The sequence below is a fragment of the Echinops telfairi genome, unplaced genomic scaffold (genome assembly GCF_000313985.2).
Source record: "Echinops telfairi isolate 266 unplaced genomic scaffold, ASM31398v2 ScPeMD7_2573;HRSCAF=3158, whole genome shotgun sequence".
Taxonomy (NCBI): domain Eukaryota; kingdom Metazoa; phylum Chordata; class Mammalia; order Afrosoricida; family Tenrecidae; genus Echinops; species Echinops telfairi.
The window spans coordinates 17872916-17887128 of NW_022106471.1; the positions used below are offsets into that span (position 1 = coordinate 17872916).

At 41.2% G+C, this 14213-nt stretch overlaps 1 protein-coding gene across 5 annotated transcripts in view; it reads left to right on the forward strand.

Annotated features, from left to right (window-relative positions):
* Window positions 1–10568, forward strand: part of LOC101652105 (ankyrin repeat and SOCS box protein 3) — a 141220-nt gene extending 130652 nt beyond the window's left edge. For 3 of the 5 annotated variants that reach the window (XM_045294201.1, XM_045294200.1, XM_045294202.1), the window contains 3 exons: window positions 4524–4784; window positions 9533–9666; window positions 10434–10567. In XM_045294201.1, coding sequence (XP_045150136.1) covers window positions 4524–4784; window positions 9533–9666; window positions 10434–10465 — 427 coding nt within the window. In that variant the 3' untranslated portion in view covers window positions 10466–10567. Of the gene's footprint in view, window positions 1–4523; window positions 4785–9532; window positions 9681–10433 lie in introns of those variants that run through there. The other 2 variants (XM_045294203.1, XM_045294204.1) reach the window with 2 other exon arrangements.
* The last annotated feature ends 3645 nt before the right edge of the window (window positions 10569–14213 follow it).

Here is a 14213-nt window from a genome sequence, read left to right on the forward strand (position 1 = left end):
GACTGGAAGAGGAGGACCATGCTTAGATGGCCTGGTTTTGTCTGTCTTTCTCCTTGATACTGATCACTGTCATCAGATTTGTTTCATAGAAGCCATTGTGTTAATTGTGGTCATAGTTTCATATGGGAGTATACCTGATAAAGTCGACTGTCATATTTCCCCTCACCTGACAGCACTCAGTGAGTTATTATGTCCCTTTGATCATTCAGCTGATTGTTGGCTACATGTTTTGCTGGCTAATGGAACATCAAATGCTCAGATGTGTGCCCACTTTTGTGAGTGTTGGAAATAGTTCTTTGTTTTCAAGTAGAATGTCCTCGTGGTTTTCCTGGTACATATTTGAGCTGAAAGGAGGAGCATAGCAGAAAATATGCAAGTTCCTCAAAAGATCTAGACATTGCTTTTTAAGCTTTTCAACTCTCCTCTTTCTCAGTATCTGTTGATAGTCACTGCTTATGTAACATGTATTCTTCTAATGTGTCACAGTTGAATTTTAGTATGTATGTTAAACCTGATGAACTTTTCCTTTTTTTTTTTTTTTTTTCATCTCTTGGACTTTGAGAGTTTTCTGATTCCTTATCAGATCCAGAGAGAAAATCTGTAGACATGTTCGTGGAAATACAGGGACACTTATTCCGTGGTCTTTAAATTCCAGTTTTCCATAAACTTTGTGAATCCTCCTTGTACATACATTTATTTCATGGAAAAATGAAATGGAAAGATAATGGAATTTTTTAAAATAATGGACTTTTAAAGCCCCCTTGTTTGTCCATGTAATGTGTATTTTAACGAAAGGTTATGTAAGCCCTGGAAAAAAAGGCCTTGTAATCTGCTTTCCAAAGGACATCATCCCTGACAACCCCGAAGAGTGCAGTTCTGCTATGAAACCCAGAGTCCCTGTGATTCAGTGGACTCCAGGGAGGCTGGGACTGAGGTCCTAAATAAACTCTGCTGCTGAATGTTCAGTGGCATGCAGCCAGCAAGTTCACATAGGACATGGGGTGCTGCCCTTTCTGGAACTTTCATGTTCAAGACTTTCTTGATAACCTTCCACATTTGGCAAGAACGGAGAAGCTCAGGACATGCTGACAAAGTTCTCTAATTCTCTCGTGGTGTTAAATGGCAGTTTGGTTAGAAAGCTATACACACTAGACGGCCTTTTGGGAATGCATGCTCTTGCCTATTGTAACATAAGGCAATGTGCATAATTGGAAGTTTAGAGGCAAATTTATCAAATATTACTTCTGGATGTGATCAATATTCTATTTTTGAATCCATTGCCAACAGGTCCTTTCTGGCTCATTGACACTGTATGTCAGAATAGAAATGCCCCACAGGGTCACTGGGACTCCAAATCTTTATAGAAGCAGAGTGTTGCCTCTTTCCTCCCCCAGAACGGCTGGTGGGTTTGAACTGCAGACTTTGGGCTTAGCAGCCCTCACCAGTGCTCTTTGTAATAGATTTGAGTGTTACATAGTGTGAATGGAGTTACATATTTAATCCAATTTTGAAAACACAAGGTTAAATGATGTCTAATGTGTTTCTTTCCTGGCGGATTTTTTGTTTTGTTTTTAATCATTTTATTGGGGGCTTGTACAACTCTTATCACAATCCATACGTACATACATTGTGTCAAGCACATTTGTACATTTGTTGCTATCATCATTTTCAAAATATTGTCTTTGTACTTGAGCCCTTGGTATCAGCTCCTCATTTATTCCCCTCCCTTCCCAACCTGCCCTCCCTCGTGAACCCTTGATAATTTATAAATTATTATTATTCATGTCTTATACAGACTGATGTCTCCCTTCACCCAGTTTTCTGTTGTCCGTCCCCCTGGGAGGGGGTTATAAGTAGATCATTGTGATCGGTTCCCCTTGTCTCCCCCTACCTTCCCTTTCCCCTCCTGGTATCGCTATACTCATTATTGGTCCTGAGGAGTTTATCTGTCTTGGATTCCCTGTGTTTCCAGTTCTTATCTGTACCTGTGTACATGCTCTGGTCTAGACAGATTGGTAAGGTACAATTGGAGTCATGGTAGTGGGGGTGGGGAAGCATTAATTAAAGAACTAGAGGAAAGTTGTATGTTTTATCAGTGCTATACTGCACTCTGATTTGCTTGTCTCTTCCTGTGACCCTTCTGTAAGGGATGTACAATTGTCTACAGATGGTCTTTGGATCGCCACTCCGCACTTGCCCTCATTCACATTGATATGATTATTTGTTTTGGGTCTTTGATGTCTGATACCTGATCCCATCAACACCTGATGATCACACAGGCTGGTGTGCTTCTTCCTTATGGGCTTTGTTGTTTCTCAGCTAGATGGCCCCTTCTTTATCTTCAAGCCTGTAAGACCCCAGACGCTATATTTTTGCATAGCCATCAGCTTTCTTCACCACGTTCCTGGAGGACTTTTAAGAAAATGTTCATGGTGCTGTACGTTATCAATTCCTAAGAAGGAAATGGATCTACAAAGGTTTGGGAAGTCTGGAAATGTAAGATAAACATAAAGTACAGTGTTTTAACAATTTACACGCTTTAATTTTTTTTTTAATTTAACAGTTGGACTAATAAATTTTAAAGGTACTTTTCAAAAGGTGTTTGGAGGTTGAGCCTGGGCATTGAGCATGTATTTGAAAATGTTTAGGAGTAAATGGGCACATCTGACCTCCCTTGACCACATACAGGAAAAGAATTTAACTCCAACTTCACATCAGCTCAAGGCTGATTGCCAGCCATGCCTCCACTCTCCATCCTGTTCTGACACCAGCCATTCCACTCATGGCACTCTGCTTCTTTGTTGGGCTCGACAACCCTTTGTGATGACCCCACAGAGCTCACAGTATTCACGATTTTGGGGGTCCACTAGGGAAGCCAATAGCTCACCACAAGCCAGAGTCAGAACTCATTGAGGATAGTCATTGGTCCACAGCAGCTCTTCCTCCCAGCCAGCAACCCAAGATTCTGTGGTCCTCGGCCACTCTCAGTCACCAGGGGGCCATGGGCATAGATGGTTTACCCCTTGGCATTGCCAAAATTAATATTTTCTTGGGAGCTGAAAGAAAGCGTAGGTGTGATATTTAGATTTAAATAAGAAAGCTGCTAGTTCTATAGTTTTTCCCAGGGGTGGCACTTAATCCCATACACCACACTTAGAGGCCACCAGCAGCACATAATCATTTCTTTATTTCGTGCCAAAACTATGTTCTCTGGACTCAACAAAGGAGCGTCTATTGGGCTATTGATGGTTTCAAATAGCATTCCCTGAATTGCGCAAGTGCATATACAATGGCCAGGCTCTCTGAGAATTGTGTATCACATTTGTAGTAAGGCAGTGTCGTGAGCCTTTCCCACATTTTCCCTGCATGTTTATTGGAACATGTTCAACAGTTCATGGGCAGCTTGTCAGTGCTATAGCACCATCAGCAAGTAATGACTGAAGCAAAATATCTGAGCCTAGTTCAATGAGGCCAAAGTGGTTGAAATCGACTGGTGATACCTGTTTAGAACCATCAGCCAGAAGAATATCTTTTATCATGTCTTATAGTGCAGGTCTTTCTGGCAACAAGTCTCTGTGTTGTGTCTGAAAGCAGCCAGAGTAGGGCAAGCATCGCATCCCGGGATGCTCTCAATGACAGTCATACGTGATGACTGCCTTGCCTCAGCAACACCTAGCGTGATGCCGGACAAGCAGCTAACGTCATTCTTATACATGTAAATGATAGATTTTAAAAAGTCTTTTAATTGCTGTGTAAATTATTAGCAAAGAGAATAATGCATATTCTTTTACTTTAAGAAAAAGAGCACAAGTTTTGAAGAATAAATAAGTTTGTGAGCATATGCTGGAGTTAGATACGGGGTCCAAGTAGCAGAGTGGCAAAGTTTTTGAGCATTCACTCAAAGGTTGGTGGTTTGAAACAACCACCAGAGAAAGATGTGGCAGCCGGCTTCCATAAAGATACCTGATCTTGGATGCCCTGTGAGACAGCTCAGGTCTGTCTCCTTGGCAAAGGGTTTTTCCTGGGTTAGGGGACATTTTACTTGTGGATCTTGTACACAAACTGCTCAACATCTTGATTTTAAGTTCCAAACACAAACACTCAGTAGTTAGTGTCACACGATGGAGAGGTAAACATTTGTATTTAATCTAAGCGTTTGGCTTCTTACTTAGGTCTATGACTAGTGAGGTGTTTTTTTTCGTATATAAGATGATTTTAATGCTACTGTTGCCAGTATCAAGGGGAGAATTGTTTTATTCCTTCATAAATTCATTCACAGCTGCTACATAGCCAGTACACGTTTACTAAATGTTGTTATAGTTAAAATATCATAAACAGTCAAAATTATGGTTACATAGTGATTATAATTATGGTTTTCAATGATTGTATAATATTTCATACTGAAATATCCTTAATCTCCATTGATAACCACTGTTAATGGTTTGTAAGAATTAATTTTTAATGGAAAACTATAGCATACTTTTTACTTTTAAAATATATATGTGTGTATTTTCATGCTACAGAGATGATGCGTTTCCTGGGATTGTGAATCTCCTTTTGAAATACGGAGCCCATCTAAGCGAACTGTATTTGGCCCACTGCCTGAAGTACGAGAAGTATTCCGAGTTTCGCTATTTTTTGAAGGAACGCTGCCCATTGGAACCGTGGAGCCATGTGTCTGAATTTATAAATTATGGAGTCAGAGCACAAGCGAAGTCTAGAGAATGGTTGCCATATCTCCTGCTTGCAGGGTTTGACCCATTGAATCTACTATGCAGTTCTTGGTAAGAAACCAGCACAGTAGACGTTGGCCGTTTTGTGTGAATGTGCTACCACAAATTATCCCCGATTTCTTGAGATCCTTGTGTTGGGAGAAGGGTGTATGCATGTTCACTGTGAAGGCTGGAAGAGGGTGAAGGAGTTGGGGGTCTCGCTGCCAATGGCGAGCTTGGGAACCAGTAAGAGGTGACTGGGAGAGAGCAGGATGACAGATAGCTGTGTTCTCTTAAGAAGCCTGTGACAGAAGAAGGAGCTATTGAAGCAGCTTTGGAGATGCCGGTTATTCTCAGTTCACTACATTCAGAACTCTTGGCATCTTGTCTAAGTTAAGATCTGTCTCCTTGAATGAGTACTGATTTCTGATGCATCTGAGGACATCCTTTGCTGTCTTCAGGTAGTTTCTTAGACGTAGTCCGCTAAGAGTGGATGTCAAGCCAGGAAGAGGAAGGCCATGCCTATCAGGCTCTGCCAAAGTTGTTAGTGTCCAGATGGAACTGAAATGGTCAATGTAGCTGTGAGAGAACTCTCATCCCAATAGTTATGACAGCTACTGTTACATGGATTTCAGGAATTGGCATCAAGCAGATAGTGTATGCTTAGAACTGCTTTCTCTTCCTGGAAAAGAGTAAATAACTGAGTGCTTCAGATACATCATATGTAAGGAAAAAATGTCTTTCTGGTTCATGGTGTGGGGTATATAGAAATAAAAGCAAAGTTGAGATCCAAGCGTCCACTTTTCCTGCCTCTTTAACAGGTAGCTTGATGGTGTCACTAATAATTACTCAACAGAGGCTCATCGCTGCACTTTCCTCCATACCTTGTCAATTCTTTTTCACAAAAGTCCATTCTACATTTACTAGGTGATTTAATGAAATAGGAAGATTATTGAAAATGTACAGAGAACTCTCTGATTTATAAGTTTATGTGGGTGGGGAGGGTGTTTTTTACGCTTATTTTCCCTTTTCTCTTTACATCATTGAGATTTAAGCACTCAGCTAACAGATGCTATATCACTCACTTCTGAAATCGCTGCTTAGGATGCTCTTAATGATTGCATGGATTTCATGGTGGTGTTTGGACCCCGGAGAGAGAGCTAGCAGTCGTTGCCCTCACCACTTAGGAGCTGTGCCTGGCTGCTGTGGCTTATCCAACCACACACTCATACTGCCCTCTCTTCTTTTACTTCTTGCCCTTCTTTCAATGCCTCCTGCTCCCAAGGTACACACTTCCTTCCCAGCCATACTCCATTTATTTCTCTACTGATTCTCACTAAGGATCTTGATTCTACTACTTTCATTCTTCATAGTCCATGCTGAATTCTAATGTATCTATTTCTTTACCCAACACCTAGCATAGTGTTAACTGAACACTATTTTTTTTCTTTACCACTGGTTAGCTCATGTACTCTCAAATGGACTATAGGGACTATTATTTTATAGAGGAGGAAGTTGAGGCCCTGAGTATGTAACAGACTTGCCCAAGAGCTAGACCTAAGTATGAATCCAAGCTCTCCTATAGTGTGGCTCAAGCCTGTGCTTATAAACACTCTGAGGCTGCTTGTTTCCCTGGGGAAAGGACGTCGAATTGCTTCATTTTTAAGAACTTGAATCTCTTGTGTCACTTGTGGAAGCTGAGTCAAAGTTCTTTGCTCTTGCCTCAAGCCACCTTGTTGCTGCTGCTGTTAGGGGCTGTGGAGTTGCTCCTGACCCGGAGCCACCGTGTGTACAACACAAGAAAGCACCCCCAGGCCTGTGCCATCCTCATCATCTATGGGTTTGCACCTGCTGTGGCAGCCACTGTGTCAGTCCAGCCCAGTGAGGGTATTCCTCTGTATCGCCGGCCCTCTCCTTTGTCCAGCTTCGTGTCCTTCTCCAGGGACTGCTCTTCACTGGTCGCCTCCTGGCTTCTGAGTTGGGCTCTCACCGCAAGACCAGTCGCTGGAGCCCACCAGCTGCTCCCATCAAGTCTGACAGCTGTGGACGCCCCACGGGACCAGTTCTGCCCTCCCTTACGGGGTTGCAATGAGTTGGAATTGACTGTATTGCTGCGGTAGTGGCTTTCTCTTGAAAACAGGTTCAAAGTACATGAAGCAAAGGGAGAATTTATCCAGGAGAAGAAAATTTAAATGACTGCATTTCCTTCCGTTCCCTTCCCTAGAAGGAGACAGATTTTTTTTTTTTACTTTTTTATTTTGGATAGTTTTATAAAATATACCTTTCCACCCCCAGTTCTAACACACACACACACACACACACACACACACACACACCACCACCACCCACCCACCCCCCGCCAAGTTTGAGCACCCCGTTGATGATTTCTGTGGTACGAAGTCAGTGGTGTGCTGAGTTTATCGGATGTGGTATGATAGGAGAGATTTGAGAACCAGACAATTTCACATTGTTTTGAACAAACTATAAAACCTCCAGTCGTGTCTGAGGTGAGAATGGCAGTTGTAAATGGTTTAGTCTGAAGGAATCATTTTAGTCACTGTCTATTTCATGAGAAAAAATACAAGGGAAAAATGTAGCAATATCTCTTTCACGTGGTGAACTTTTTGTTCACTGATCTTTTTGGAATGGATAAAGCCTGTGTCTAAGCTGTACATGGTAAATATTTTGCTTTCTTTTATCAACTTTGCATTCAAAGAGCTGTTCTAAGAAAAATCCTCCTATAAGAATTCCAGTGTGTTTTGAAAGTGAATTTTGTTTTCTCTTATTTATATCAACTGTTGCCTAATCTTTGTCATGTAAATTATGAATGTCTTTCCTAGGTATTGGTTGCCTTAAACAGTATTAAAAATCTATTGGATAAAAAGAAAACAACCACAAAATCTATTAGGCTGAATCATTCCGTGTCACAATATAATCTACACAGTTAACTAAAAAAATACAAACAGTTGTCACCATATTCAAAGTCTTTATCAATGTTCACTGCGAGACTGTTGTTCTCCCCTTGAATGTAATGGGAGAATAATAGAAAGTAAGTGCCACCTATGGGTGATTAACTGCCACTCGTTTTTTATTTGCTCAGCTGCTCCTGTACAATGTAATTAATGGGCAGTGTAGGACAATAAGAACACCTTTTAATTGGCAGGAGCTGTGTTGGTAAAATAAACATGCCATTGTACTAGCAAAAGCTGTGCAAACAGATTTGCTTTTCCTGTGTGTTCAGATAACTGCATAGAACTGGCTCTGTGTTTGGTCACAATCAGACCTAAAGTACATGAAGACAGAAACATGATACCACCAAAACAGTCAACAGGACCTACCTCCAACCCCCTGAAAAGCCTAGGCAGTGCTTTGCCTTTGGACACATCTAGTCATCTACTCTCAGTGCCTTCTGGCAGGATCTGGTTTCATTGAGATTCCCTGACAAGTGGAATGTTTCCCAAGGTATTTGTGATGCATTTTAGGGCCTTCCCTGTGTACATTTACATATTGGAGAAATAAGAATCTAGCAAATAATTTGGGTACACTCTAATCAAGTAATTTCAAAGTTATTTTGCTTCTAAATTACCCAAATTCAGTTGTTTTAGAGATGACAAATTTAAAGTATTATTCAATTATTTCCCTTTTCATCTTTTTTCTCCTCTGTAGTACTTGCTGGCAAATGTCTCAAAAAAATTTTTTAAAAGGGTAACTCTTTAACAAGACATGGATAGGACGTTCTGGTTTTGTAGTAATTGCTAGAGAGCTAATCATTTTATTTTTCTTCAATCATTGTGATGGTAGAGGGGAGGATCTCATGGCTGCGATGGATAATATTGTTAGACGTTAAAGAGTTCTCTTGAAGCTTTGACTGAACTTCATGTTATGGTATTCTGAGGCATACAGAATATATAATACTCAAGTTTTCAAGTGAGTTCCAGTAATAGTGACACTGAATGTAATATCTCTTATTTTTAAAAGTGCATTTACTGTATTACTTATTTTCAAAATCAGCTTTCTAAAGTAGATAATATAAGTTGTATTCTAATTCTCTAACTGGGATATAGGGCTGAAAGAATTTAAGAAAGAAGGTTTGTAAGTCATAGCGGTGGTGCTAGAAAGCAGAACTCTTAGATTGGTGTTCTTACCCTTGGGAGTTAAATGCTTCTGCAGTTTGGGGTGGCTTCTTTTAGACTTTGGAGGAAATCTGACATTATTTCAAAAGAACAGAGGAAAAATTATTTCTCTGGAACCCCTACTTTCAAGCCTTAAGGACAAAGCTGGTTCTATTTTCATTTTGGGGGCTGGGTCTAGAATGATTCTTATAGAACAATTGTACGTCCCTGTGAGTTGTGTAGAAGCAGACAGGCTCTGGTACTCTCTCTTTAGGAATCTTAAGATGTTTGAGCTGCCGGGACTGTTAGATGCTATGTCAGTAAGGATGATGACCAATCTAGATTCTCATAATGGTCCATCGGTAGGAAATCATTGCAAATCCAATGGTGACTGGCACTAGCTCTGTGTTTTTCTTAACACTGTTTGTGGAGTAGGGAGGACAGTTGTTACCATATGTGAGCCTAAAAATTCATCTAATAATCTCTTGGACAAACACATATACTGTAGGTTCAATTCTAGGAAGAATCTGTAGATGATTGTTCATACCCACTGAACTTGCCTTCAGTTAGACGAAAACTTCCTGTGTCCTGCCATTTTTGGTTCTCCCTTAGTAAGATGTTGTGAGAATAGGTCTGTAGGGTCTGTTGCTAGGACAGACTCTTGGTACATTTTGTGTCTAATGGAATGTTAACATCTTGCTGATACAGGATTGACTCAGTCAGTGATGACACCCTTATCCTCACTTTGGAGTTTACGAATTGGAAAAGACTTCCATCAACTGTTGAAAAGATGCTCTCTGTTCGTGCCTCAAAATCATCTTGGGCTTTACAGGAACATATTGGTAAGCCAGTTTAATTTTTTAACACTCCTAACTTTTCTTCCTTCTCCAGCTATAGGCTACTTTTAAAAGATAAGACTCTGTATAGCACATGCATTAAATGGAATGTAATTGGCAATTTTGTACACACACAGGGAGAGAGTGAGATTGCAGTTGAGGGCCTTCAGTAACAGAGTGGGTTCTTTGGGGGCTGCTAACCACAAGGCCATCAGGTCGAAACTCCCAGCTGCTTTGTGGGAGACAGATGAGGCTTTCTGTCCCTGTAAAGAATTACAGGCTCGGAAACCCCCGTGGGGTCCCTATGAGTTGAAATCCAGTTGATGGCAGTGGGGTTTGAGTTTTGGGTGGGATGGTTTAAATGTACTTCAACAAAATCATAACATTTGGTCAACCTTCAAAGCATGTGCAGAAAATCTGGTGTTTACTGGCATTTTTAAAGTAAAGATATATTTAATTTTAATAAGACTTATGTAATATGAGTCCAAAAAGTTTGGTTAGTGCATGTTTATTTAGCTTATAGTCACAAAAATGCTAAAATTATTTTTTCTCTTTGGACTGTGTGTGGAGTTGTATTTCCTATGTCATATTTGACCATCTTTGAAACGTATTACCATTTTTTATTTATAAATATCCTTAGTGAGTGCATGCCAATGTGTACCTGGTATGTATGATACTGCTATGGAGATGAACTGGGTTTGAATTTTGTGAGCTGACTGGTGTTTAAAATGCATGTAAAACAAATTCTCAGTCTATTCTCATTTATTAAATAGGTTTTAAGCAAAGAAAAAAAAAAAGGTTTTAAGCTAGTTACAGAAGTAAAGGACACACAGCAAGGGTAGCTTTTGCGCAAGGACATCAGCATGAACTAAACATAATATATGCAAAGTATTCCTATTATTCAAGTGTATTTCACTGTGAGTATATTTTGTTAACTATGTCTTAAGTTAGAAAAATATTATTTATTTACTGCTATTTTTACATGAAGTTTAACTTTTCATAGCCATTTGGAATAAGTTTTCAACAAATGAACTTATGCCTATGTAGAAATGTATCTTCCAATCTCTTAGAAAATTGTATTTAAGTAAATTTTGTCAAAAAAAACCAACAAGTTCAGGAAAATGTTCTCTCAAAGGGATGTCTGTTCAAGCTATTAGGGAGAGTTCTGTTGAAGAAAAAAGTAGTGTTTGCCACCCCAGAGACTTCTAGTACCACATTTCTTTAATGATGATGTTGGAAAACTCAGTAGCGGGTAATTCTTCACCTTGAGAATTGCATCTGCTTTTGCTAATTATGTATGAGCAGCAGCAGAGCATATACATCTATTCAGAGCAGATAGAATCAATGAACAACGGATCTGAGAACAAAGAGTCCAAATGTGAACATAATTGCAGCCTATCAGTTAGGAGAGAGATGTGTGAATTTACTCTGAAGATGTTAACATATTGTCAGGTCTGTCCAGATGAAGGTAAGAATGGTACATCTCACTCCAATAGACTAAATCTGTCAAGGATGTCGTGTGTAAACTAGGCAGTAGGTAGAGCTTCTGTAGGGTAATCATCATCATCTCTTTTTTTTTAATTGAAATACTTTTATTGGGGGCTCTTACTTCTCATCACAATCCATACATCCCTCCAATGTGTCGGACACATTTGCACATATGCCACCATCATCATTTTCAAAGCATTCTCTTCCCACTTGAGCGCCTGATATTAGCTCCTCATTTCTTCCCCCACCTGCCCTCCCTCACGAACGCTTGCTAAGTTATAGATTATTATTTCCATATTTACATCATCCTCCGTGGCCCCTCACTCACTTTTCCGTTATTCGTCCCCCTGGGAGGGGGGTTCTAGGTTGATCCTTGTGATCGATTCCCCTTTTCTCCACCCACCCTCCCCTGATCTTCCTGATATCTCTACTCTCCTTGTTGGCTCTGAGGGGTTTATCTATCCTGGATTCCCTATGCTGTGGGCTCTTATCTGTGTAGTGTGCATGCTCTGGTCTAATCCGATTTGTAAGGTAGACTTGAGATCATGATCGTGGGGTGAAGGAAGCACCAAAGAACTATAGGAAAGTTGTGTGTTTCATCGGTGCTATACTGCACTGTAACTGCCTCATCTCTTGCCTGTGACCCATCTGTGAGGGGATGTCCAGTAGTCTACAGATGGACATTGGGTCTCCACTCCATGCCCCCTCCTCCCCACTTCCCATCACCTCGGGTATCCCATTGACACCTCATGATCACACAGGTTGGTGTGCTTCTTCCATGTGGGCTTTGTTGCTTCTGAGCTAGATGGCCACTTCTTTATCTTCAGGCCTTTAAGACCCCCATCAGCTTTCTTCACCACATTTGCTTATGCACCCATTTTGTCTTCAGTGATCGTGTTGGGAAGGTGAGCATCACAGAATGCTGGATTGTTAGAACAAAGTGTTGTTGTGTTGAGGAAGTACTTGAGTCAAGGCCCAATGTCCATCTGCAACCTTAATTCTTAACATATAGATATGAGTACATAGTTCTATTCCCCTCTCATTTTATATATATATTTACATATGTACATGCCTGCATTTAGGCCTTTATAAATATCCTTTGCCCCCTGGTTCTTTCCTCTATTTCCTTTTACTTTCCTCTTGTCCCACAATCGTGTTCGTGTTCAGCCTTCATTCGGGTTTAGTAATTCCTCGCTGCTACATTGCCCTTGATTAAGCCCCACTAGGCATCCTACACCCTTCTCTCCATTGATTTTAGCTCACTTGTTGTTTTCTTGTACCTGGGTTGGTACCCACCCCCTTTCCTTTCTCCCACCTCCCCTTCTCTAGTATCTCCCCAGAACCATTGATACCATTCTTTTTATCTCTGAATTATTTATCCCGCCTATCTTATCTAGAGAGATTTGCAATACCTTAATAAGTGCAAAAAACAGGCAAAGTGAAATAAAACAACAAAGGAAGTCAAAACCAAGAAAACAATAACAACAACAAAAAACTAAATAAAAATAACAAAAAGAAAGCCACTGACAAAAACGGAAAAGCCCAAAAATAGTTCAAGGTCTAATTGTTGGCCTTTACAAGTGTTTTCCAGTAGAGTCTGATGGGGTGCCATACTCTGTCTCCAAAGTCTATTTTTGGTATTCCCCGGGGGTTTCATCACTCTCCTCCTCCTGCTGCTCTGCTGCATGCCCTCAGTGCCTCACCCCAGCCTGATGGGGCCAGACCATGCACTTTTCCCGCACTGTCCCCAGTGCTGTTCCTGCAGTGCCATGGTCAGTGAGGGACGGTGTGTCCCGTGGTGGGGCCAGCCCTATGGTCCTCCCAGTGTGTTGTCTGCTCTGAGCAGGAACATCGTCCTCAGGGCTTGGTGGGCCAGGATGTCCTCTCCTCCCTCTCCATCCCTTTTTGGTTCTCCCATGAGCTCTAATCTGACACACCCCTCTCCCCAAGCTGTAGCCCCATTTCTGTCCTCTTAAGTGCCTTTTTCTGAGGGGGGAATATTGTCAGGGGAGCCAGCCCCTAACAAATCATCACAGACCCAGTAGGCGCAATGTAAGTAAATATTACAGTAAAGTCATAGAGAACGTGAGAGATAGTAGAGAAAGTGAAATGAAGGAGTCAGACACATTTCATGGTAGCATGCTCACCTCAGCTCCTCTTGGTGGGACGGGGAGGAGAGGGAGCAGGAGAGAGGGGGAGGGGAAGGACGACAAGGGAAGAGAGAGCTCTTTATTTCTAACCAAGGTTTATATACCTTTGGGGGTATGCAAGCCCCCTAATTACAGGTAAAGACTTAAGTCACAGGAAGGGGTTGTGCTATAGGTAATACCGTAATGAGAGGGGGATGATCTAGGGATATACATGCAATAGGAAGGGGAGGGATTGGTGGCATACATGTGACAAGATGGTGGATCCTAGATTCAGGATGGCAGCCTAACTGGATGTCACTGAGCAGGTTTGACCTGCTCTCTGGCTCTCCATGGAAACAATTACTATCCTTATCAGTAGGGTGTGAGCCTCACCTACAGTGGACCTGACTGATGTCTGAATGCCTTCAGGGAGAACATCCCTAAGCATCTGACCTCCCACCATGTACTGGCAGACAGCCGCTACTGTTTGGCACATCTTTGGGGGAGACAAAGCTGGGGAAAAGTCTTTATATCCCACATAATATGACTCAAGTTTTATTTACAAAATCCAATAGCTGCTTCACTTTTCTTATTTGACATGTTAAAACATGATAAACTCTGAATAAATTATTACATTTATAAATTTTTATAGTGGCCGTATCCTTTTTTCCCAGTAAAAAGAGCGGTCTTTTAAATTTTTAAATGTTGGTAAACGTCGTCACTTGTTTGGAAGATGCTGTCGAGGTTGCAGAATTGTGTGTCTCGGGCCCTGTGGGTACTGCCATTGAACGCATCTTAGACCGGGCTGGGCGGTGACAGGTTGGGTTCTCTGGCACTTGCCTTTGCTGCTTGCATCCCAACAGGCAATCGTCACTATATTTCAAAGGGAGTTATAAAATGGTTTTTGGACTAACAATAGGTTCTTAGTTTCCATAG